The 25,381-nt window shown below is 39.9% G+C and overlaps 4 protein-coding genes across 14 annotated transcripts in view; 3 read left to right on the forward strand and 1 right to left on the reverse strand.

Moving 5' to 3' along the window:
• Nucleotides 1-33: 33 nt before the first annotated feature.
• On the forward strand, nucleotides 34-6,289 carry LOC144023311 (anti-Muellerian hormone type-2 receptor-like). 6 transcript variants are annotated; one of them, XM_077528599.1, is made up of 10 exons: nucleotides 34-172; nucleotides 681-872; nucleotides 2,067-2,207; nucleotides 2,359-2,451; nucleotides 4,042-4,127; nucleotides 4,720-4,941; nucleotides 5,034-5,178; nucleotides 5,266-5,580; nucleotides 5,836-5,972; nucleotides 6,060-6,289. In XM_077528599.1, exons 1-10 carry the CDS (start codon nucleotides 97-99, stop codon nucleotides 6,174-6,176), a joined length of 1,524 nt encoding a protein of 507 aa, XP_077384725.1. In that variant the 5' UTR covers nucleotides 34-96; the 3' UTR covers nucleotides 6,177-6,289. The 6 variants fall into 6 exon arrangements, with proteins under 6 accessions (XP_077384725.1, XP_077384726.1, XP_077384724.1 ...); XM_077528600.1 differs by having other exon boundaries at nucleotides 5,263-5,565; nucleotides 6,060-6,288; XM_077528598.1 differs by having other exon boundaries at nucleotides 5,263-5,580; nucleotides 6,060-6,287.
• An 894-nt stretch (nucleotides 6,290-7,183) lies between these two features.
• Nucleotides 7,184-8,994, forward strand: prr13 (proline rich 13). 2 transcript variants are annotated; one of them, XM_077529639.1, is made up of 5 exons: nucleotides 7,184-7,273; nucleotides 7,376-7,434; nucleotides 7,807-7,847; nucleotides 7,952-8,424; nucleotides 8,531-8,994. In XM_077529639.1, exons 3-5 carry the CDS (start codon nucleotides 7,832-7,834, stop codon nucleotides 8,573-8,575), a joined length of 534 nt encoding a protein of 177 aa, XP_077385765.1. In that variant the 5' UTR covers nucleotides 7,184-7,273; nucleotides 7,376-7,434; nucleotides 7,807-7,831; the 3' UTR covers nucleotides 8,576-8,994. The 2 variants fall into 2 exon arrangements, with proteins under 2 accessions (XP_077385765.1, XP_077385764.1); XM_077529638.1 differs by having other exon boundaries at nucleotides 7,196-7,434.
• A 681-nt stretch (nucleotides 8,995-9,675) lies between these two features.
• Nucleotides 9,676-22,172, forward strand: LOC144023310 (poly(rC)-binding protein 2-like). Of its 5 annotated transcripts, none has more exons than XM_077528594.1 (13): nucleotides 9,676-9,983; nucleotides 11,088-11,235; nucleotides 11,698-11,721; nucleotides 11,800-11,832; nucleotides 11,937-12,053; nucleotides 12,257-12,388; nucleotides 12,485-12,613; nucleotides 12,884-12,958; nucleotides 13,186-13,227; nucleotides 14,717-14,789; nucleotides 14,890-14,942; nucleotides 15,014-15,183; nucleotides 16,407-17,434. In XM_077528594.1, exons 2-13 carry the CDS (start codon nucleotides 11,167-11,169, stop codon nucleotides 16,795-16,797), a joined length of 1,308 nt encoding a protein of 435 aa, XP_077384720.1. In that variant the 5' UTR covers nucleotides 9,676-9,983; nucleotides 11,088-11,166; the 3' UTR covers nucleotides 16,798-17,434. The 5 variants fall into 5 exon arrangements, with proteins under 5 accessions (XP_077384720.1, XP_077384721.1, XP_077384719.1 ...); XM_077528593.1 differs by having other exon boundaries at nucleotides 9,682-9,983; nucleotides 14,690-14,789; XM_077528597.1 differs by lacking the exon at nucleotides 16,407-17,434 and adding an exon at nucleotides 21,204-22,172 and having other exon boundaries at nucleotides 9,715-9,983.
• A 280-nt stretch (nucleotides 22,173-22,452) lies between these two features.
• The window catches only part of LOC144023308 (mitogen-activated protein kinase kinase kinase 12-like), a 35,771-nt gene continuing 32,842 nt past the window's right edge, over nucleotides 22,453-25,381 (reverse strand). Inside the window, exons 12-14 of the mRNA XM_077528592.1 lie at nucleotides 25,206-25,273; nucleotides 24,758-25,046; nucleotides 22,453-23,128 (exon numbers count right to left, since the gene is read on the reverse strand). Coding sequence (XP_077384718.1) covers nucleotides 23,051-23,128; nucleotides 24,758-25,046; nucleotides 25,206-25,273 — 435 coding nt within the window. The 3' untranslated portion in view covers nucleotides 22,453-23,050. The remainder of the gene's footprint in view (nucleotides 23,129-24,757; nucleotides 25,047-25,205; nucleotides 25,274-25,381) is intronic.

Below are 25,381 nucleotides of genomic sequence, written 5' to 3' on the forward strand. Positions count from 1 at the left end.
GAGTGATGCTGGGAAGTGTTGGAAACTCCCCGCACATTCCCATGACTGGTTGAGATAAAAAGAGACAAAAAAAAAAAATCTCACAGTGTTGCTTTAATGGCCAGTCCGGAACAATCTGGGTTCCGAGCCACCATGATTCGACACCGCTGGCTCCTTTTCATGTTGATGCTGGGTGAGTCACTTTCTAATTGATTTATTTTATATGCATGTGTTTAATGAAAGAGTTTCCATTGATGTGAAATCATTTCAGGGGCACAATAGCTGTCTATTGTCAGCGTACTAGTAGCAATTGAGATACAATAAACATTCAGGCTTAGCATTTTACTACAGTTCACTAATTGACTATGTGGAAATGTGCAATTGCTGGATTTTTTTTTCTTATGTTTTTTTATTTTATTTTATTTATTTTTTTACTAAATTTTAAAACATGGAAATTTTAACTATTTCATAGAAGTTATTGTTTCAAAACAAAATATCACACATAGGAACACCCACTTCCTAACCATTTTTTTTCTTGAACCAATGTACAGAATATAATTTAATTCTTAAATGTATAAATGCAAAGGTTTTGATCAAACTTACTGTCAACGGTTCTTTCGTAAACATTGTTGTATTTTCAAAATTAGTTATTGACTATCTAAAGTTACTATCACCAAATTCAATGTGGTCTCTCTTCCCAGAATGCATCTTTCCTCGCGCGTCGAGCCACTCGCCGGATGAGAGGAGGCAGTGTGCCTTTCAGGTCAAAGAGCAGAACAGGCAGTACCTGGCGGCGGGCAACGTGAGCGACTCGGTTCAGGTCTGCGAGCACACGCGCTGCTGCGTGGGCTACTTTGTCTTCCATGCTGGCCAGCTGGAGGTTGACGCTCTTGGTAAGAAGACAAGCCAGGCATTTGAATGCATTTTCTTCATGAATCCTGCACTGAACATATTTTTTAATTCAAGTGGACAAATCAGAAAATTAGGCGATACAGGGTTTATATTGCATACTTACTACTTTTTTCAGTGCCACCCAGATTGATAACATGCAAAAAATGTAGCGGTGCATGTACAAGGAGTTTTAGTGGCACACTGAAGAGAGAAAAATAGACTATGGGATTAAAGTCAGAATTGTATACAAGAATAATGTATATTTATTTCCAAGCTGAAATGTATTTTATTAGATGCAAATTTTATGATTTTTTTTTGTTTTGTTTGTTTTTTGTTACTGTATATTTTTCAGATTACAGCACATATTACTGGAATTAAAATACCGGTATTAAGAGAATAGAATGGAAAAATAATATTGAAAAGAATATACGACTTTTTACGGACAAAATATTGGATTTTATTTTTTAATCCTCCCTCAGAAACATACTTTTTAAAAATATACGACTTTTTAGCTACAAAATATTGCATTTTATTTTTTAGTCCTGCCTCAAAAACATAGTTTTTAAAAATTAAACAAATACATCTGTTAAAAATATTCCATCTTTAATCTAAAAAATATTCTTTTGAACAAATCTGAATAGATATGAATGAACAGGTATATGCATAAATATATAATAATTTTTGTACAAATGTACAAATTTATTTTTCATAAGACTGACCTTGACCTTGAAACTGATATTTTTCTCTCAAAAAAGTGAATTTATTCTTTTTACTATTACTTATGACGTTAATATGACTATCTGAAAAGTATATTTTAGCTAATAAATATAGTACTTTTTTATTTTCAAAAACAAATCGGACTTTTCTGGAATATGATACTTTTAAAAAATATGTCAAATTCTCTACATAGGGATTTTTTTTCCATGGAAACAATATTCTGCTAAGATTACTATCTCCCAAATATACAACTGTATTTTCATCTCTGATTTAAATCCCGAAATATAAAACTTTATTCTCCTAAATATTGTGTTGTGATTGTATTGTATTACTGTTAATGTTTTATGTTATGTTTGGGTTTTTTTTTGTGTGTGTGTTTCTGTGACAGCTAAGGTTGGTTGAAAGCTCTGTATAAATAAAGATGACTTGATTTGGACATTCCAAAAAGTCCATTTTATTGATTCTGTCTTGCGTTCAAGCTTGCGACATAGCTGAAAAGTCTTGCCTGGATGCCACCTGCAAGGCGCAGCTCCGCTTCAACAAGCAGGTGGTGAAGTGCGTGTGCAGCACGGACCTCTGTAACCGCAACATCACCTGGAGCGAGGAGGCACCGGAAGTGGGTATGACCCTTTGATCTTCATCACTTGACAGAAAACATTGCAATCGGATGCTAACGGCGTATTTCCTCAAATAGTGGCCATCCCTCAAAACTCTTCCACATTTCCCTGCCTAGCATGAACCATCTTTTGGCTATGTGTTCTGTGTTTTTAGATGGAACTTGGCTCGTCGTCATTGTTGCCACGATGCTGATCCTGTGCCTGGCGATTGTGGCGGTGCAATGGAGATGTCTGTGGCGACACAAAAGTAAAACGCTCCCTTTTTATTTCATCCAGTCTTAAGAGTGGTGACGCTCCTTCTTGCTTGACCATTTTGGCAAGTTTGGAAGAGTCTGATGGGGCGTTGTGGACTCCAGGGGGCGCCAAACATCTGGCGAAAATAATTCACCTTTAAATATACTGTAACAAATTACTATTAAATCTTTTAATAAATCAAAAATGAAACAAGTGAAGAGTTAGGTTGGATCGGGTCAGTGACACAATATAAAATCTCACCATCCCAGGTTTTCATCATAAAAACGATGGTGTGGTATTTTCACCCCCACACGCCACTTTTGTTTGGCCTTGCGACTGTTTCTTTCTCTACAGGGACGACCTTGGTGCTTATCTCCGCTCGAATGCTCCCTTCAAGCACCTGAGCTCTTTCGATTTCCTCAAATAGGAATAGCAAGACGTACAGTAGATTCCGAGTCCCGAAGAATTGCTGTGGACAAATATAACTCCGGAGGGTCATTATTAGCAGGGATCCACTTTAAGTCGTTTTCACTATTACTTAACTATCACAGTCACATTTATTAATAGTTTAATCTCAATTCTAAATAGTTACATTTCAACATTACAGCCTTCCTCACACCAAATTCCCATCTGCGTCTATTTTAATAAATGCTTCTGAGATCATGTTTGGGTTTCACGACTAAGGTTTTCTTTAAGACAGGACTTGGGTTTCAAGTTGTAATTTCTGATATGGGTTTGTAGTTAGGGTTTGCAAATCATGGCTTCAATCCAGGGTTAGGGTTTTAAATGAGGGTTCAAATTAAGGTTTCAAGACCTCCCATTCTTCCATCCTTTCTTTCTACATTCTTGGGTCCGTCCTTCCTTCTTTACATGATTTTGTCATTGCCTTACTGCCTCCCATCCTTCCTCACTTCCTTCATTCGTGTATCATTCCTTCCTCCCTGCTTTTCCCTCCTTTCATACTGTCCTTCACAACTTCCTTTTTTCTTTCATTCATCTTTCTAATCTATTCTAGGTTCTTTCCTTCTTTCTCTCATCATGTTTCATTTTCTCCTTCCTTCACTCCTTCCATCCCTACTGTATTTTCCCTTCTTTCCTTCCCTCCATCCTTCATTCCTTCTTTCATCCTACCTTTCATATTCTTTCCTTCAATCGTGCATTCCATCCATTCTTGCATACCATCTTTTTTCCTTGCATTTACATTTTCTATGCTTCATTCATCTCCTTTGATACTTACCGTTCTCCCTTCCTTTGTTCTTTCTTCCCTTCTTGCTACCTTCTATATTTAATTACATCATGTGTGTTTGTGTTTCTGTTTGGTAGTTTTTCACACAATGTCTGCTTTTCACTTGAAAATGGCTGTAGATTTTCACCTAGCCTAGCTTATCATTATCTGAGCAACTCAGTGTGGGCGAGTTTATTTTGTAAATTAGGCTCAAAGGCTTTCTGACTTGTTTGTTTTCACTCGTTTTTTTTTTGTTTTTTGTTTTTTTTAGGGTGTTGCACGTAAAACACATGCTCCAGATGATTTTTTTTTTTTTTAACGGTTGTGCCCCCTTTTATTTTCAATGTGAGACTTTGATGTTGACTTTGCTTATTTCAGAGCTCGCTCAAGATGCCGCTCATAACACTCCAGCGAGTCCCTGCCAAACACCCAAGATTGACGCCGCTGATATTGAACTGCAGCAGGTGAACTAGTGTCTAATAGGGATGTAACGATATCCAAACATCACAATACGATATTATCACGATATGAAGGTCACAATATGATAATTATCACGATATTGTTGGCGATATTTAAAAAAAGATCACAATATTGTAACAAAGAGACCTCATACTAAAAAAAAGCACAATATTGTGCTTTTGTACATAGCAGAAATGCATATAAACCACCTATAATCTCTAATAACAATATTGAGGCACTCACTTGGTAATGCAAGCACACATTGATGGGTTCACAAGCAAATTAGGTTCCCCTCATCTGACAATTAGCATAGATTTTAAACATAGAAGGCCAAAACATACCTAATGAAAATTAAATTGCACTAATAAACTCGCCACTAGAGGGTGCTAGAACTGCACAAATGGAAATCAACCTGACTTTTTTTTTTTTTAACAGATGTGTTCCTTTTAAATATTGTGTACATGACGACGACGATATTGTGGCAGTTTTAATATCACGATATTGCCCTTATTGTGACATCCCTAGTGTCTAGTAAGGTCGACTATTTAAATTGGTGTCAAATCTTGCCTGAAAATACTTGCGCGCTCTCTCTCTTAGATTGTGGCCCGTGGGCATTTTGCCACGGTGTGGCGAGGAACGTACCAAGGATCTGTGGTGGCCGTGAAAGTCTTCCCCGCCGCCGCGCAGCACGTGTTCAACTCCGAGAAGGAAGTCTATGGGCTCCCGCTGATGAGGCACGCCGGGATCATCCGCTTCCTGGGTATCGGGAGAAGGTCGGAAGATGACAGCTGGCTCCTGGTCATGCAGTTTGCAGAATATGTGAGTGTCAAAATCTGGAAAAAATATATATATAACATGCTTTGTGGGGTTTACGTCCGTTTTTGCTTGTTGTTTGCAATGTGCTCTTGTAGTGGCTACTTTGTTCTTGGACAAAATTTCAGGGCTCTTTGCACTCCTTTCTGGATCTGAACACCAGCAGCTGGCCATCGTCACTCAAGATGTGCCTGTCGCTATCGCAAGGACTCGCTTACCTCCACTCTTGTGAGCACACACAAGGTATCATCCCGCAATCTCCACTGCGTTTTCCAGTAATGACCTTTTCCAACCACTTTACTTTTTTTTTTTTTTTTTTTCCCCCAGAAGGGCACAAACGGCCTGTGGCCCACAGAGACCTCAGCAGCTTCAACGTGCTCGTCCGGGCAGACGGCGCCTGCGCCCTGTGCGATTTTGGCAGCTCCGTCGTTCTGCGCTCCGACTCGGACCGTCACCAAACGGGAAACGCAATGAGTTACAGTCAGGCAGCGTGCGCCCTGCACTACATCCCCCCCGAGATCCTGGAAGGCTACGTGAACCTCACCAGCAGCTGGTTTCTGCACGGGGACATCTACGCTTTGAGTTTGGTGCTGTGGGAGATCTGCACACGCTGCTCCGACTTGTTTGAAGGTGAAATCCGTCAAGGTACCGGCGGCCATCTTATGTTGCCATTCACCAAGGCCGCCTAACTTAATTGATTTCTCTGCGACGTTTTCACATGATTTTTCTGCCAGTCGTAGCAATAAGTCTGGGAGAAGCGCTAGATGTACATTTCATTGCCAAGAATAACTTGTAATAGTCGCTAACTGACTGAAGTACTATAGAAAATGGAGAATGGATTGTGCATGTGTACCTAATGCAATGTCCCGTGAGCGTCTCCCTCAATGTCTCCCTCTGCAGACGGCGCCGTGCCACAACACCTCCTCCCTTATGAGCGTGAGTTGGGAGGCAGCATGACACGGGAGAGCCTCACCATCCATGTGACTCACATGGAAAAAAGACCCTCCATCCCTGAGCATTGGCAGCGGCTGAGACAGGTATGTTTTTCCCACAAGCATGCATACATTGATGGTTTTGGAATCAAATGAATATATAACACTGAATGACTCTTGGGCCCATCTCAGGGATCGGCGCTGCAGGATCTACTGACGGAATGCTGGGACGTGGACCCGGATGCCCGGCTGCCTGCTCAGTGTGTTGTCAACAGATTAGTCTCGCTTCAGTCCCATTCTTTAGTATAACGCTAGGTTTTTACATCTTGTCTATGTGAGTCTTTAAAAAGGACATAATGCATTGTTCACAATGTAAAACCATTTCAATGTGTCTTAAATATCATCTAATAAATATTATTATATTAAGAAATGTGTTTGTCAATGTCATGCGCCGCACAACACTGCATTCATGATCATAACCTCAGTTTTGCTGCATCTGCAGCATAGTGATCATAAAGGCTTTCTATTCTATTTATTTTCACTCTTTCTATACAGGACTTTGTTACAACTATGGTTGTTTTTGTGGTCTATAAACAAACGAGTTGTGAGCGATAATAAAGCCGTGCGACTGTATGTATGTACGGATCTACTTCTGTGTTGAAAATGGCAACTCGATCTTCACCCAGCCTAGCTTTCAAGTCTTGGACAGAGAAGTTAAGTTCTCAGATGACAAACAGCACAGTTATTTACATTTTTTTTTTAAATTATTTTTATTATTATTTTTTATTTTAGTATTTTTTTTTTACTAGTAGTTACCATTTTCTGTGATTATTGTAGATTTATGGTCGAGGAGTTTTGATTTTTTTTGTTTTGTTTTGTTTTTTGTTTTTTTCTCCCAACCAAACAAATATGAACTATAAGATCAGGCTCCTGACTCGGTTATTAACTGAGGGACACCTTGTAGTTATCTAGCTTCTGAGTTTAGTGAACATAATTAAATTAACCCCGACGTAGACAACCATTTCTCCACCAGGCTAGCATGAAAACGTTGCTGTTAATTAACTTGTTAGCTAACTAGCTTGTCGTAATAGTAAATACTATACTATAGTACTCAATTAGTGCAGTATTTACTGTTTTTCATTTGATTGTTTTATGTTTACGACATCCGTGTGTATTTAGTACAAATACTGTATTTATGACTAATAATATTGCAATCGTGTTAGCGATGCGACTTACGTACGCATTCTGGCGTCATAAATGGAAGCGATATGACACCGTGTACAGTGTAGTGTACTGTGCACGTATACGTCATCTCCCCATGCCGACTGCCATTGACAGCAGCAAACCATAGTGTAGTTTTTACGTGCAAACATTCAAGTAACACCTTTTTCGTTTTTCCATTGCAGGTGTGTAAACGTGACGCAAAGTGCGTGTGAGTTTAAAAGCTGTGCGGTGGGTGCGGCTTCCTAGCTGTTACTGCGCATGTTTGTTTCGTTGTTTCTCCACAGTTTTGCTGGGCAATGCGGAAGACGAACAGTTGAGAGTCCCACCGACGAAACAAACAAAGGTGAGATTTGGGATCACATCGTAGTTTAATAGTTACTACGAATGCTATAATACTTTTTTTTTAAAGTCGACGTTCAATTCAGTGTTGAGATTTTTATGAGCGCCGGAGTTGGTGTTGACGCTGAGGTACTGACTGTAATAATGACACGTCCACGAAAATATTCCACCTTTGGTGTAAACAAAAGAGTTCAAGGATCCAAAAGGGAAAAGGGGGATACATTACATATGTATTTTGTTATTTAGCACATTTCACTTTTGGTGGATAACTTCTTCTTACTGCGTATTGACTTTTACATAGTAGAAACGGTTCAGAACCAGATTCTGATTTCCAATGAAATGTTAAGACAATTTTTTGCTCTTAATGTCTTTCCAGTACTTTCAGTATCTGAAGTTCAACAATGTGGCCAAATCAAGGTAATACATAGACACAACGTTTTTTTTGTTTGTTTTGTTTTTTTGCGGGGTACAAAATAGTGGCACAATGATTGCATTTTTGAATACTTGTGTATTTGCATCAGGTCCATCCAACCCAGCCTTCCCTCCTGGCTACAACCCTGCATACCCCACAGTCCCTCCTGCAGGAGCCTTCCCCCAGCCTCCGCGTCAACAGTACCCGCCTGTCCAGTATCCGGCAGGTCTCAACCCGGCCATGATACCCAATGCACCCCCAGGTGCAATGCCATATGCGGGCGTTCCGGGACCACACTCCTACCCTGTGGCACCTGGCGGGTATCCTGCTGGAGGCGTCCAAGCCGGTGTGTACCCGCGCTCCCCCAAAGGCCACCACAAACAAAAAAAGGGCCACCACCACAACAAAGGCCATCACTACCCCGGGGGTGTCAACCCGCTCAATCCCTTGAGTGGGGCGGTCGGCGGGGGACTGGCTGGCATGGCCTTTGGAATGGGGGGACATAATGCCCACAAGAAGTTGAAGAAGGGGAAGAAGCTGAAGAAGGTGCACAAGCACGGGCACCACAAACATGGCGGCAAGGTGAGATTGGTACCACTGTCACTTGTACTTATACTTGGAAGTATATTGATGATTTTTTTCCTTGTAACAATGCATTAACATGTTTATTTTTCTCTTAATCCCACAGTCCTCCAGCAGCAGCAGCAGTAGTAGCAGTAGCGACTCTGACTGAGTTCATCATCCAATGTATACTATACTGTACATCTATGCCACCACCCATTTAGAATGTGGACAAATGCGAAAAGGCGTTATCAAATAAAATTAAAAAAAAATCAACAGGATTTCTCTCTCTCTCTCTCTCTCTCTATATATATATATATATATATATATATATATATATATATATACTGTACCTCCATACAAATATAAAAGGGGCTAAATGATACTAATGACTAACAAGATTTGAGGAATATTGCAGGCCACTATAATATGGACTGTATTTTGTGTCTTTCGAGAAGTCTATCTCTAGGCCTGTTACCGCAAACATGTTATTGATTGTCATATCACTGTATTTTCAAATTAATTTTTGTAAAAAAAGAAAAAAAATCTTTAATATGGTGATTTACTGTAATAAATTTATTAAAAAAGCTGCATGTGTCTCATCTCTGCTGTTGAAGGCTCCATGTGCATCTCAGTAAATTTCATCATGTTCATTCTCTATTTTTCATCTTTCAAACGCATGTCAAATTATTTAACAATTTGTTTTTATTGTAAGAATGTTTTAAGAGTAATCAACACTCAGTCGGCTTCTGAGGGTCTAATGGTTTCATTATGTAGGCCTATCTATTTTTTTCAATGGAGTGAGATTATTTTTCTACGATCAAGAAAAATATATTCTTTGCGACTCTCAAATGTGGGTTTTATGTTTAATATCTCTATTTTTAAACTGTCATACCTTGTTGTTTTTGTGTCATATTGACATACGTAATCAAGAATCTTTATAATTTGAGAATTATTTCGAGGCGATTTGATTCGTAATTCATATATCTATGGCTGATTTTTATGAATGTACACTGAACGTCTCAGCACAAACTAGAACGTTTTATTTTTGTATAATATCATTTTTATAATATTTCTCTGCACTTTGTCTCTTAAAAGCGTGTATTTTTTCATTGGCCGTTGTTAGGAGTCATATTAACATATAAGTTCAAAGAATAAAGAAATTGTTGAACGTTGGCATAATTTTTACGAACGTACATGAACGTCTCACAACAACAAAAACAAAACAACCCCCCACAACGGCACGCACAATTATTTATTTCTTTTCATATATTTTGTGTGTTTTACATTTTCTAAACGTGTCTTTAATGTTTTAATATTAAACTGTTTATTATTATTTTTTAATTGGGCGGGTCGCACACAGGATGTGGGCTCGGTTTGGGTGAAAGGGGAAAGTTCGGAGGTCGCCATGTTGTTGTCTTTGTGTAAAGGAGTGGAGCTCGATCTCACATCACGCTTCCCTCTTCCCCCGAGTCCTTTCTAAACTCTTCCCCCCCTGGGTTTCTACCCTCCCGAACCTCTCCCCTTCTACCCTCACAACCCCAACCCATCCCCCGGCCACCTTCCAGCGCACGAGCCGGGTAAGTTCGGCCTCTGAATTTGGATGTTTTTGTTGTCCGTGTTGTTGTGATCCGAAGAAGCGGAAAGTAATCGCGCTTAGCTTAGTTTAACGTAGCATCGTGCTAGTAGGCCTAGGTGGCCACGGCAAGTGCGCTGTCTAAAATTAGCTTTGTTAGCTTAGCGTGTCACCGGAAACGTCAAGTTTAGCGCTTGTTTGAAGTCCAAATAATCTTTTATTTTACCAAAATGGTTATGAATAGCGTCTATTTTGACATATAGACCAGCTACTATTAACCAAAATGTCACTATGTTGAATAAAATATAAGCTGGTAGTTAGCATTGCTAACTAGCGTGCGCATGCTCCATTCATTTCCCCCTCCCAACCCCCAAATCAACGAGCCTCCAAAATGCAAATTTATACAAATGCGAGTACTTTATTCCGAAGTTAACACCGTTAACCAATTTAGGGGACGTTTAAGTTGTATAGCAAATGCGCACGACGACTTTAAATAAAAGTGTGTGTGTGTGTGTTTTTTTTTAAATGGTTTGTTGAGGGAACCGACGCCGACTTGGCACACTGCTAATGATGACGAAACTGTTAGCCGGCAAGTGGTGGTGTTTGCCGTGTAATCGTTTTCCCCTTTCTTTACTTACCAAACTTCCAATTAGATTTACGCAAACATGATTGTGTTGTCTACGCTGTCACTTTTAAAGTAGAACAAAAGTCATTTAAAGGTTGAGTTAAGATTGTGAGTCTTTTTGGTCTGCTTTTCACGTTAGCGTCTGCCCGAACTTTGGAAGGCCTTTGAGCATTTATTCGATAGTCTTAAAAATCCATCATGTAGTGCGCTCTTTGTCCTCACTAGGAAGACAACTCACTAGCAGGATGAGAAAAAAGGTCCACTACATCCTTCCACTACTATATTCCATTCTTCATAGTTGGCTTAAAAGTTGGACAACTACATTATTACTAGTGAAGCAAAAGTGGATTTAGTAGTGTTACCATTCTACGATTGAGGCCATGGACAAGTAGAACAACTGTCTTGTTTTCGCAAAAATGACTCGTGCTGCTTGACTGTTAGCATCTTCATGTGTGACATATTGCGCCCACTCCCACCCTCCAGATCATCTCTGTGACCAAAGACCCCAGTCCCCCAGCCCCCAAAGTTCGGCACGGAAGGTCCACACACGGTCGCTGCAGCTATGGACTCCGGTGTGATTGAAGGAGGGCTCAATGTCACCCTTACCATTAGGCTGCTCATGCATGGCAAGGTGAGGTCTAAGCACGCAATGCCGTTTTTCACCACAATGACGCCTCCCCTCTGGCAGGGACCGGTCTGATGAGTCATGGTATTGACTTGGTACAGTTGATGACGAGAAAGGTGTAGCAGTGCTGTTAGAATGGATGCGAAATGAATGAGCGCTTGCTTTATGAATCTTCTTCACTTGAATGACGCTGGCAACTTTTTAAGTTAACCACTACTGAGAGCAGGCAAAAATATTGGGACACCACTGTAGTGTTTGAATGTCCTTATGGAGGTTTGCTTGCAAGAAAGCCATGATGAGGTCTCACTTGGCTGTGTAGATGCCTCTCATGAAAGGAGTCATTCTTCTTGAGGGGCATAGTTGTCATGCTAATTTTGAATTCCACATAATCAATTATTCATTTTTTTATTTTTTTTTTATTTTTGCTTGCCCAGTATATGGTGAAACATTATTGTTTTGTCATTTCAGGAAGTTGGCAGCATCATTGGAAAAGTAAGTCTTCACAGCACAAAATTTCATTGTAATGTGTTTTTCTGCTCCTAAATCTTTCTTTAATGTCCTGCTTCTTAGAAAGGAGAATCTGTGAAGAAGATGAGAGAAGAGGTGACTTCATTGCACGTCCTTTCCTCCAAATAATCATAATGTGACGCGTTTAATTGGCAAGTGGTTGTTTTTTTCACGTCCTCGCTTGTGCCTTTTCCGCTCAGAGCGGTGCGCGCATCAACATCTCCGAGGGCAACTGTCCCGAGAGGATCATCACTCTGGCGGGGCCGACCACCGCCATCTTCAAAGCCTTCTCCATGATCATAGATAAACTGGAAGAGGTGGGGCTCCAGCTTAAATAATCGTGCATGGGCATTCCATAAATCGGTGTTTCTCAACTTAACACTGAGTAAAGGCATTGGAGGGAATTTAAAAATAAAACATTTTAACCCAAAGATTTCTTGAAAAAAATGCTGATAAACGTTCCTTCATGACACAATTGTTTGATAATCACTGCCCTAAATGGACCAAACTGTGCCCCCAGGACATCAGCAGCTCGATGACAAACAGCACAGCCACCAGCAAGCCCCCAGTGACCCTCCGCATTGTTGTGCCCGCCAGCCAATGCGGCTCCCTCATTGGCAAAGGTGGCTGCAAGATTAAAGAAATCCGAGAGGTACGCGTCCTCTTTTAGAAGCCAAACAAAAGCATATGACCTCACCCCCACCACCACCACCCCACTCACTTCCCTTTCGATTTGTTGTGCTGCCAGTCAACCAGTGCTCAGGTCCAAGTGGCAGGCGACATGCTGCCCAACTCTACGGAGCGAGCCATCAGCATAGCTGGCACACCCCAGTCGATCATCGAGTGCGTCAAGCAGATTTGTGTGGTCATGCTTGAGGTAAGGATGACACTCCACTAGGGAAGATGTTTATTTTCAGTAAAAAATACAAATAAAATAATTGTCAATACTGGAGCAATATTTATATTTACTATATTGCCTAATTTAGTGCTTCAGGCTGTTTATTCACTCGACACACCCAATGATGAATTGACATTTAGCAGACCACAAATTTGAGGAAACTCTGTTAATAGCGACATGAGGTGTCATTGTAACGTGATTTATTTGTCAGCCGAGGTGCTCATACATCTGTCTTGCATGTCCCTTCAGTCTCCCCCGAAAGGCGTCACAATTCCCTACCGACCCAAACCTTCGGGATCCCCCGTCATCTTCGCAGGCGGACAGGTACGCGCCATGTTGATTTACCAGTCGCGTGTGGATGTGTATAATTCTTAGAAGTAAGCTACTCCTTCCTTTGGCTTCCCTCCATTTCTCTCTTTCATGTCCCTAAAGATGTTTCCTTTGCAAGAAATGTGGAGACTTTGGACAAGACTTGTTGCTGGTCTTTTTCTTAGCTTTAGCCGGCGTGCGATGCAAGGCCTGTGAAAGTTGTGTGTTCTCATTTGTTTCAGGCGTATGCCGTACAAGGACAGCACGCCATTCCACAGCCAGATGTAAGTCAAGTTTCCGTTTATGCGACCAACCCCCCCCCAACCCAAACCACCCATTCCCTTCGTCATGTCACCTTCCCCCAAACATGACACCGCCAGCCCCCTTTCTTTTGCACTTGTTAGGCGGGAACAGGACTTTTTGGTTTTAGATGGCGTCATTGTTTATGTTGATTCAGTTCCTCTAACGCGGTGATTGACAGCTCGTCAAGCAGAGGAATTGAATCGTGCCTGTCAAAAATTGACAATCCACATGCACGTCTCCATTCTCTGCTGGCTCTTTGAACCATTGGGCTCAAGGTCAGAGCACAAATAATAACCTATCATTAGCTTGGTTTTAGCATTAGCATAGTGACTTCATATAAGGCAAAGCTCCATCTATCCATTTTCTATAAATCTTGATTATTCAGAGATCATGTTAAAAAGAAAAAAACTGTTCCCGGCTGAGTGGCACAATCAACTTTATCAATTCTCAAGGATAATCGTTTTGTTACATTTTAAAAGAAGTTGACAACTGTGGTGTTCCTGCGCTATATTGTGGATAATTGTTCGTGCCCAAATCAATCTTTTTAAGCAAGTTTTTACTTTGTACTTATTTTAGTGCGCTTGCATGTGGGGGCAGGAGCTGCTGTCAGCCACAGGTTTTCTTTTTTTGCTCACGCTGACTCTCCCGTGTTATGCCACCCTACCAGGCCACGCCTCTTAAAGATACACAGACGTTATTAAAAAGTGCAGTATTTTGTAAACTTTTTTTTTCTTTTTTTTCTTTTAGCATTTCCCCCCCAAAATTCCAAGTATATTTAAGTATGTAGATTTGACTGTCTAAAATGGTTGCGTGTGTGTTGAGCTTTTGTTTGTGTTTGTCCAGACTCTCCACGGGTCCATCAATGACCATCTGCTGCTCTGCTGCTTTCTCTGTCTTTTGCTCCTTTAAGTAATCACATTTTTTTTCCCCCATAACTTGATTTTCTTTTGCCTACCTGGCTCAAGCATCCTTCCACTTTTCATCATCTTTAGAAGCTCCTCTTTTTGACTGCTGTCACAACGAGGTCATCTTGTTTGTTGGACACTATGTTGGACCACATGCACACTATGAAAGCTGTATCAAATGTTCAGTGTTCTCAATGCTGGATTTACACAACAGGTGCTGTGTGACTGTTTCCATGTACATTGAAAGTGACACATGCTCTATAACTGTGTTTACATTGATCGAACACTTGAAACTGTAGCACTAGTTTGTTGTATTTGCAATAGTCTTTCTTTATTTAAGAATGATCAGTTTAAAAAAAAAATCTGGAAAATGAATTGTCACTCGAATGCTTCAGAGAAAATCCAGTCTCCGTCCTTCCTTTCAAGATGTTACTTGTATGTTTTGAACTGACTTTGATTTGTGTTGTTTTTGTTTCCTTCCCCTTTTCAATCCTTGTTTTCCCTCCAATCCTCCTCCTCCTCTCTCCCCCTCTCACAGTCTTCCTCTGCTGCTATCTCTCCACAGCTCACCAAACTTCACCAGCTGGCTATGCAGCCGAGCCCCTTCCCCATTGCACACAGCAACCAAGGGTTCACTGGTACGTGCCGTAAAATGGACATCCAGATCCCGCGTATGGCAACTTTTCGTGTTGTTAAAATATGGCATTCTTTTAAAAAAAATGTTTTTTTTTATTTTAGGAATTGACACTTCCGCTCAGACCAGTTCTAATGAGATGAAAATTCCAAACGAGGTCTGCTTTCATCCATAAATCTTAGAGAGTCCGTTGAAGTACTTCTCGCTTAAGCTCTGCCTCCTCCTCAGCTCATCGGCTGCATCATCGGCCGCCAGGGCGCCAAGATCAACGAGATCAGACAAATGTCAGGCGCCCAGATCAAGATCGCGAACCCGGTGGACGGCTCCACCGACCGACAGGTGACCATCACGGGCTCGCCTGCCAGCATCAGCTTGGCGGAGTACCTCATCAACGCCAGGTCAGCACACACGCCCGCTTGTCAGTCAATTGAATCAAGGGTTAGCCGCATTTCCACCAAGCAGTAAAATTCAGTTCAGAACAGTCGCGTTGGGGACAAACATTTTCAGGATCACCTGTGGAGAAAATTAAATATTCCAGTGTTGGGAATCTGCGATGAATGTAATTTTTTGCATTGGGGTATAATTCGCACTTTTTTTTTTTTTTTTAAAGGTATAATTCGCACTTGCCAAAAACTGTATAATGAAGAAGAAAAAAAACACTGATTAAAAAGTGTCGTCGTAATTTTCATCACAATGTGCCGTTTGATTATTTATGGTAATTCGGCTGATTGGTTTATAACATAGATTACATTCTAAATGAATGCTAGCGAAGCTCACTCTTCCTCTTTGAACGCACACACTGAATTAACAAATGCATGTGTTGACGGCATCAAACTTCCACTTCTGACTATGGAAAAGTTTTTTCTTTAGTTTAAAATGGCTTAACCTTAACTCAAATCCTGCATCACATTATGGCCAAAGGTAGAATCTTAGTCAGTTATTGAGCCTTTTAGTGCTGTAAATGATCTAATGGCAGCAGCTGAGTTGCATCAGTTGGCAAAAATGACCTACTCTGGTAATCGAACACCATCTACTTTGTTGGCAGTTGGGAGACAATGTGGCAAATTGAACTCTACTGCTGGGTGGAAATGTGGGATGCCATTATTAACTCATATGCAGTTAGCTTTCGTGCCCTGTCCAATGAAAAACATGCATCTAAATTTTGACTGGAAAAAAAAAACTAATATAATGTGTATTATACGTATTTACGTTACAATGTTAATAAAAATTATTCTGATACACAAAATAGTCCAAATGTGAAATCAGAAACTATAAAATACTGGTTCTACATATATATAACAATTCATATTATATGTAAAACATTAAACAATATAATTAATATGTGTTGAGTTGAAACAGCACCAAATTTGAATTTCCATGTGTTTCGTTGGACAACAATATACCAGAAATTGCTCAGCTCTATTGGCCTGTAACCTTGTTTTGGTCAACATGACACGCTGACGTTTCGTGGCCCCCACTCGTGAAAGAAACAAAAATAAAATAAAATACAATAAAATAAAAGCCTCCCTGTCCTCCGCCATTTGCCCACTGACCAGCCTGCCCTGTGACCCATCCCGACTGTGTTGTCCCTCTTTCTCTCTCCTTGTCTCTTTTTCTACAGTGTAGAGTCCTCTAAACCTCCTCCTCCTCCCTCCTCCTCTTCCTCCTCCTTGAACCCCGACCCGAGCAGCCCGTGCCCTTCCTCCACCTCTACTACTACTACTACCACTGCTACTACTACTAGCACCTCCTCTGCTTCCTCCTCCTGTGTGGTGCCCCCCTCAGCCTCCATCCCTCTGTCCTTGTTACCTCCTGGGCCTCCTCCTCCTCCTTCTTCCTCCTCCACCTCCTCCTCCTCCGACCCCTCTCCTGCCTGTGTGTCCAGTCTCCTCACACTCAAGCCCCTGCCTCTACTGGCCCTCCATGTTGTCAGCGGGGCCGGCAACCCCGAGCCCAAAATGGCCCCCGAGCTGGGCTCCAAGTCCAAGCGGCGACGGCTCTCCCCTTACTAACACGTCCAACTATCTACACCTGCTTTGGCCACGTGCACTAAACACACGCGCACACACTGCGTTGCAAGCGTTCTGGTAAGTTCACAGTAAATTTCCATGGGAACGATACGCTGGAGGATTTTGGAATCAAGTGGAAATTGAGAGTCATTTAATGGAAAGGGGCAACACATGTTGGTTTCTCTGAATGGTTGTATTCAAGTAAGCTTATAATAGCTAAAATTCGATTTTTTATTTTTTATTTTTTTTTGTGGCTGATATTGGACAGATGTCAGATATCAATATTGGATCAAGACACCCTTTTCTTTGATACTTCATCGCATGTGTCCAGGGTTTTTCCTGGCTCAAATTGATGCAGTGGCGGTTTCACCCTGACAATGATGGCATCCGTGCCAATGCTTGTCTTATTTTAAGGTATTCTTACTCGAGGCGGTGACCGATACCATTTAGGGGTGGGAACCTCTGGGTAACTCACGATATGATATGGTACGATATGATTATCGATATATTGGTCAGGTAATAAATCCATGATAATCTACGCTAAAACTACTCAAGACTCAAACTCATGTTTTTTCATTGAGAAAATAGTTTCTTTTTGTAACATCACTGAAACACAATATTAAAACTGGTGTCTTCTTCAGTGTTTTTTTTTAATTTTTTTAACAAATACAAATGTATTCTGAACAGAGAGCACTTTCTGTGAACAAATTTGTCTTTCTTAAACATTGTCATGCAACATATCAGTCAGTTACATAGCCAATTGTTTCATTTTATAAACTGACATTTTTGTGTAACTTTGCAAAAGTAAATAAATAAAATAAAATTACTTAAATATTAAATCCAATTAAATCATTATTAATATCCTTCAGAAATTGTGTGCTTCAAAAAGCTGAAACAAAATGTTTCAAAACTTTAAAATTGAAGATATAATCCACATTTTTCATAGAAACATATGCAAACTTAGCCAGTTGCTGGACAGATAAATGTCTTACACAAGTAAAAGTAAGCTCATGAGTCTTCTTCATCTGAAGACTTCCGTATATTTCCCCGTCACTCTTATGAGGTGCTCCCCCTAGCGGCCCGCTAAGTAATTGCTCCATAAGTAATTAACGATGGAGTGGCTGTATATTAACTACAAATATTGTGATACTTGCGTAGGCGTATCGATAATCTATCGGGAGACAAATTATCACAATTTACCGCAATATCGATATATCGTCACACTCCTAAATACCATTGAGAGCCGCCCTCCTGCAACCATTTTACGATCAGGGACTAGAAATTATATGAATACAAAGTTGTCGTTAATTTTTGCCATTTTTAAAACTACAATCATTAAAAATTCATCCACTAGTACATATTAAATGACTTTGAAATTAATTAGTTAATTTAAAAAAAAAAAGAAGCTATTTCTTCTTTGGCTGTTTCTTCAGGTCTTTCCAGTGCACTGCTGTCGATATCGCGCCTCCATAATGGCGCAACACGGCAAATGCAGTTAAAATGCGTTCCTGCCGAGCTCAATCAACACAGCTGGAGCACTGTGTCGAGCGATATCAGTGGCCCAGGCTGGAGGTGGCCGCCTCGGAATGTTGTAGACGGGACAAACCCTGGCCTCACACTGCTTAGCTTATCTTAGCTTAGCGCAAGCTAGCTGTAAATTTAAAACGAGTCTGAAAGGATAAGCGCTTGGGTAAATGGATGGATGAATGGTTGGAAAGTTCACAGCGGGGGATCCTGGCGATTTATACAAGTAACTGATCCAAATACAAGACTAGACGCAAAGATGGGAGCACCAGATATTTATCAAGCGAAACAATATTGTGCCGTTAACACCAACGATTCTTCAAAATGGTCCGCCGAAGGTACACTTGAACTGTCAACACTTCAGATTGGTCAATAAATCATTTGTTAAATTAACACCCACAAGTGTACGTATAGATTTGATAAACAAATAAGAAATTGACCAAAGTGTGCTATAGAAGGTTTTGGCCCGACACAAGAAATTCGCATTTTGCATATAATCGTGATTTGATATGAGGTCATGTGACTGCCTGGCTCCGTTTTGATGTGTGCAAGAGTCATGTAACGTCACGAGCTCAAAGTCTTTGAGGTGACTCGAGTAGAATGTAGCTCAATATAACAGTACGGTTGAAGTAAAAATAAAATAAAATAAAATACTCAAGTAAAACCAGTGTATCACATTAAAAGTGGAAAAAAAATTATCCAAAAAATAATAAAGAAATAAATAGTGTTACTACCCACATTTGAATCCATTCCTGATTTTCCATCCATTCCCATGGAAAGTTTGCAATTTTGAAAATAACCAGAATTTTGCAACCTCGCACGCACAAACACAGTTTGCCGCCATATTGACTCGATTGCCTGTCAAGTGGGATTATTCTTCTGAATCCAAGTGACTTTTGCATGCAGAGCGGATGCGTCCGCCGAAGCCTTCTCCCTCTTTGTGTGTGCGTGTGTAAGCTGTGCTCAGGTAGCGGCTCTTTCTCCGATGATGATGTCACGCTTGCGCTAGTGTGATTTGTTTAGCCGTCCGTCGCTACGATGACAGCGAGTGCTTTTTGTTATGTACATAAAGGAGCTTTAGTCCGCGCTCAGGTATTCACACCATCAAATCAAGTTGAGCTTGTGTTTTTTATTTTTATTTATTTTTTAATTGGAGGGGCATGGCTGTTTCTATGAACCTGATTTCAATCATTTCATCACAATTGAAAGTCTGTGTTCCTCACTACGAGTTCACTGGCCACCATTGCCGACTTTCTCTATTGCACCCAAGACACATTGTGTAGGTAGACGTGTCGTGTGTATGAATTTATTGATTGACAGCATGTTTGTGTGGCGTCTGGTGGATTGCAATTCAGGTTGACTTCAAATTGTTGTCAGTTGAAAACAAAATTTCCGTTGGGAAATGATGATGCCAAGGTGAACGTGTCCACTACTGTCGCTTTGAAGATGCTCGTTGAACAAATGGTCTCACCGTGAATTCAAAGGTTTCCTGCGCAAACTGTTCATCATCATCATAAAATGACACATTTAAAAACTATCAGTCACGTTTAATTGAGCCAACAAGAACTACAGTGGGCTAACTCTTATATTGTCATTTTGCAGGAAAGTTACTGAAGGTTTTATGGCTGCAGTAACATCTCGGGGGGTTTGTATGGTGGCAATATCGTCAAACAATATTATCAGTTCTTCATCCCAAATGTTTGTCAAATATATCATTATGATGAAAGGTGGTTAATGATAGTAATGCTGATGGACTACCACCTGAAGCTAAAGCACACCAATAATCGCGGGGGTTGCATATCAGACCATTCTCACAATCACTAAAATCGACAATGTAGAAATATCTTATTTAAATATTCTCTAGGTATGTTTTATAGCATACAAATGTATTTCAATATATACTGTAATATGACAAAAATATTGTAAAAACAGTGTACTGTTTACACTAAACAAATCACCCCCCCCCCAAAAAAAAACAACAAAAACTAACAAATGATCACCTCACATTATATATATTAATAATCACGTCCAAAGACGTACAATTATAGTACTTCCTGTGTCCTCCTTTAGGTAAGCTAATTTCCACTTTATTCTTTCTAGTAACACAGTAAGAATTGTTGCTCTTAGACTCTGACTGGTGGGCCACCCCTGAACTTTAAATAAAAAATAAAAAAAGACAAATGTAGTTAGCCCACTGTAGTTCCCGGCAGCTCAAATATACCTTGAACCACTGTAAAATGCCACTTAATAAAAAAAAACAACAAAAAAAAATCATCCAAGACTTAGCATGATTGTTTTGAGTAACATATTATTGAACATTGTTGTACATAAAATGTAAAGTCAGCCGCTGTCTATTGAAACTACAATAAAGTCAAACTTTTGAAGACGCATGGCGAATAATGAACAAAACGGTGGTGTTTTAGTGGATTTACCAGCACTGTACATTGGCCACTAGGGGGCAGTATAATGTATACAGATACCAACGTTATGGATTATTTTTTTTAATTACTTTTGTGGAAAAAATAGCCATTTTTTTTAACCACCAAAACGCCCTTTCCTAGCATACCCATGAGCAGTTAAAAATGAAATTTTATAGACATTTTTAAAAAATGTATTAATTCCTTATATTTAACACTGAATGTTGAATGTCCTTCCCATTTTTTTTTATTTTTTTTTTATTTTTATTTTTTTTATATAAACACGTTACCCCTTCAGTATCCTGAAAGTTGGCGCACCCCCTCTACTATTATGTCGAGCTAAAATGGATCCCATATTGTCTTGACACATCTTTAATCAACTTTTTTTCAATCTGACGAAATGCTGGCGGGTTGAAAATGTCCAACCATGCATTGTGTGCGTATGTTTGTGCATTTGTCCCACTCCAGACTTTCCTCGGAGGCCACCGGACTGGCAGCCAACTGATGAGACTTCCAGTCTGCACTACATCTCACCACCATCGACAACAACAACAACAAAAAATCTATATTACACCTATATAACACCTCTTCCTTCCTTTATTGTTAGCATCACTTCATCCACAGCCTCCGTAATTATTTATTTTTTTTGTTTTAGTCCACCCCTCAACTAGGATTTTAATGCCCTGTTTTTTTTTTGGAGATGGGGTTTTAAATTGAGTTTTTTTTTTTTTTTTCTGTTTGTTTTTTAAAATCTATATTTTTGTCTTGATCCCTTTTTTCAGATTCCATGTTTCGGAGAAAAAAAATATAGATTTAGTTGTGTACAGCGTAGGTTTCTTTGGAGAAAAAAAAAGACACAAATAAAGGATCAGAAAGAAGAATAGAGTCATTCTTTTATTCCCTGAAAAATGTATTTTGTCACACGTTAGAGCGTAGCTACATACACACGCTCGGTCACTGATACGCTCCCTTTTGTTGTCATTCCCCTCCTCGGGATCATGTTTGATTTTTTATTTTTTTTGCTGGGCTGGGAGGTCTTTTGTCAGGGTTTTTTGACGGGGAAAGCTTTTTGTTGTAAAGACGGCTATATACTTAAAAAAAAAAAAAAAAAGACAAAGTTGAAATGTTTGATTTAAATGGATGAAATATTTTTTTTAACTACCAAAGGATGGGAGGGCGGGAGGAAGGGGGAGGGAAACTTGCAACACGTATATGAGGCTATTAAGAAGAAAACAAAATGAAGGCAAAGAAGGGGTTGTGAGCTAACACTAGTTTCCTGCTCTTTGCTTTGCTCAGTTATGGATTTTTATGATTATTTGCAGGAAGAAAAAAAAAAGACATTTGTGCACTTTTTTTCTTTTTCTGAGACTGTAGTTCTTGGGTGCCACAAATTTGTTAAAAAAATGAAATAAAAATGTGAAATGTTCTCAACACACACTCCATCGACTTGTGTGTCATTTGTATTGAACACCAAATATGAAATAAATTTAGATATTAAATGTCTGTTGGACACTAATGCAGCAAATACATTTTGATCCACTAGAGGGCGTTGTAGTCTTATTTTTTGCTGCTATAACGTTTTTACATCCAGTACTGTACTCATCGATTCCTTACAAAAATGTCAGTTTTTATAATTTAAGGGGTGGTTTTGTAAGTCATAATTGAGTAAACCATAATCATATTTTTTGATGATCAGGAATAACTATGCATACCTCACTTTGCAAAAAAATCAGCCATCTTTATTGTATCTCATTCAGTGGTCCCTCCTTACAAAGCTGCCTCGTAAACCATAAATATCCAATATTTATATATCAGAAGCATGCTTTTTTTTTTTTTAATTAAAAAAAGTATATACATCCAGAGAAATAGTCCAGTAAATGCTGCTAAAGACTTGAGTGGACATATTGCTGCTTATTTGTTCACAACTCTTTTGTTCCTCTGCGTTGGGATGCGCAAGCAAAGATACATTCAACTAACAAAGAAAAAATAGCATCATGTTGTCAACAAGTAGAAATGTCAGCACCTTTTTTTTTTTAAACGATACAATCTCACGTGTTAGAAATTTGTTCATTTTACATGGGCGTCTTTTCTTTATGTACACGTAGAAAATGGCAAAGTAATCCGTGACGACACAATGTAAACATTAACACAATAAATAAATAAATAGACAACCAAGTGCATAATTAGGCAGAAAAAAAAAAACCTGATAGGATTCCGTCAATTGAAACAGTGAGAAACCAGACACACACACATTGTTGAATTCGCTCATAAAGTCCTCATGTCCTGCCTTGGTGGGCTTGGTCTGATCGTGGTTTTCACCAGTTCTGACTTGGCTCCACGCAGCCCGGGTGGTCCAGCTCGGCGCTGTCGCAGTCCGAGTCGTCGTACAGAACCTTGAAAAGGAGAAGGGGGGTCCAGTGTTAATTTTGGGGTAAGGGTTTTCTATTCTGTTCTTTTTTTATTTATTTTTTTATTAGATGATGCTGCATTCGACGACTGTCGGAAGTCGGCTACATCCGAGTTGTTTTTTTTTCCCCCCAGTTCCGACCTGAAAGCGTTCGAGGCGATAGTAAACAACCAAAATGGCGGATAGTGATAAATTGTTTTTATTTTGGTCCTCAAAACTAATTTTGACCTTCCAGCAAACGTATGTTCTCGCCGTTTTGCTTCATTTATTTATTTAATTTTATTTCATAAGCATTCCATGCAGTTAAGTAGTTGACCGTATAACTTAATGCAGGGAGATAAGAGTCACAGACGTTGTGTTAATGAACAAATGAATGAACAAAGCTATGTCCGACTTCCGACTATCCTCGAATGCAGCATTAGTTCCTCAAATCATCATCAATCAATTCATTAGTCATTAGAGCATTTATTAGCGTCTTCAATTTATAAAAAAAAAAAATTCAATAAGTTATTTTGTATTCCAGGCCCTTGGCATTCATTAGAGTTGAGTCCCTTCATTTTAAAAATTAATTTTTATGATGCTATTTTTTTAAATACTGTATATGCCTAGCGATCACGAAGTAGTCTGCGGGGTGTTTTACAGTGAATACTTAATTAGGGCAAGGCATTTGTATTGGAGACAATGCCTTTATTATTCAATACATACATAGATTTTCCACAAAGAAATAATGATGCTTGTCAGATAAAATAGTTGTTTAAATTGTGGCGAGGGATTTTATTTTACACAACTGCAAATAGCGCCACGTATTTATTACAGAGGAGTTCTTGATTTGTACAAATTAGCAGTAGTGTTTATTGTATGTGTATTTTTCTCTATATATTTTTCCCACAAATACTATATAAATGTTATTACTCAGTATGCTAATAACGGCCTTGTATCCGCATCTGCAGATTACCAGTCAAGGCATTAAATTTTATTTTGACGCAGCATTTGTCCTTAAAAGACGAGAAGATTTAATGATGTTTGTTGTATTATGATATTTATTAATATACCGATATATATAGAGTACCAGGTGTTTAGTACAGCGGAGTCCTGTACTTGAACAAATTAATTTTAGAACAGTAAGTATTATTTATATAAAGTATATTGGTATATATATTTTTTACAAAAACGTGTATATATAGTTCACTCAGTATTTATTTGGAGTAAGGTACTTTTTAACAAGGCTTTTATGTCTTAAAAAAATGACCATGCGCATTAATTAGGAGGACAGATTCCAGAAAGTTAAACTTGATTGACATTAGCCACAGGTGCTTAGACTCACCTGGCAGGTAACCGAGCTGTTGATTAAAAGCACCTGTGGCTAAAGCCAATCTGTTTGTGGCTAAAGTCAAACCTGTTTGCAACGGTCACTATTGTTTCTGCCGAAATTATTATTAAACTCCGTAATGATTCACTTTTTGAGTGCTTAACATAAACGAAGACTTAACCAAACTTAACACACGTCAGGCCTGGGAAATACATTGATATTTTAGTGTTGGCGTCCTATGTGCAAGTCAAGTCAAGTCAAGTCAAGTCAAGTCATCTTTATTCCTGGAAAGGACCCCAAAGTCACCTCGTCGTAATTGAGCTCGTGCGTGGCCAGCTGCGTCCTGACGTGGCGGACGGCCGCCTCCTTCTCGGACAGGCCGTCGGAGGCGGCGGGGTCGGCGGGGATCTCGGAGCCCTGCGAGAGGAGGTCGTCGCTTTTGTCGTCCAGCCGCTCGTCCGTGTTGGTGCTGACCACGTCGGGCGTGCCGCTGTGCGAGTGGTCGGTGGTGTTGCCCTCCTCGCCGTCCGACACCGACAGGTTCTCCGAGCTGAACGTGGACAGCGACTGGCATTTGCTCATGCTCGCCGGCCGCCTGGGGATGGACGCGAAAAAGGACGCCGCATCAGGTACGCGATCCGCTTGGGAGACGCTGACATAGCTTACTCATAAACTGAACGACGTAAATACATCAATCCGAGTGAAATAATTCCAAAATTATTGACACATTCCATGCATGTTTTCGAACGCTCACCATCTCCTGGGCAGCTCCACCTCGCTGTCCACCTCTCCCTCCTCTTCCTCCGACGACACGCCGCGTCTCTGTGGAAAACATTCACAAGTTTCCGTCATTCAAAAAGTCTTGCAACCGGTGCAAAATAGGAATAACTGAACCACTGAAAACTAGAGCTGACTAACTTTTTGTGGGTC

The sequence above is a fragment of the Festucalex cinctus genome, chromosome 8 (assembly GCF_051991245.1).
Source record: "Festucalex cinctus isolate MCC-2025b chromosome 8, RoL_Fcin_1.0, whole genome shotgun sequence".
NCBI classification, from domain to species: domain Eukaryota; kingdom Metazoa; phylum Chordata; class Actinopteri; order Syngnathiformes; family Syngnathidae; genus Festucalex; species Festucalex cinctus.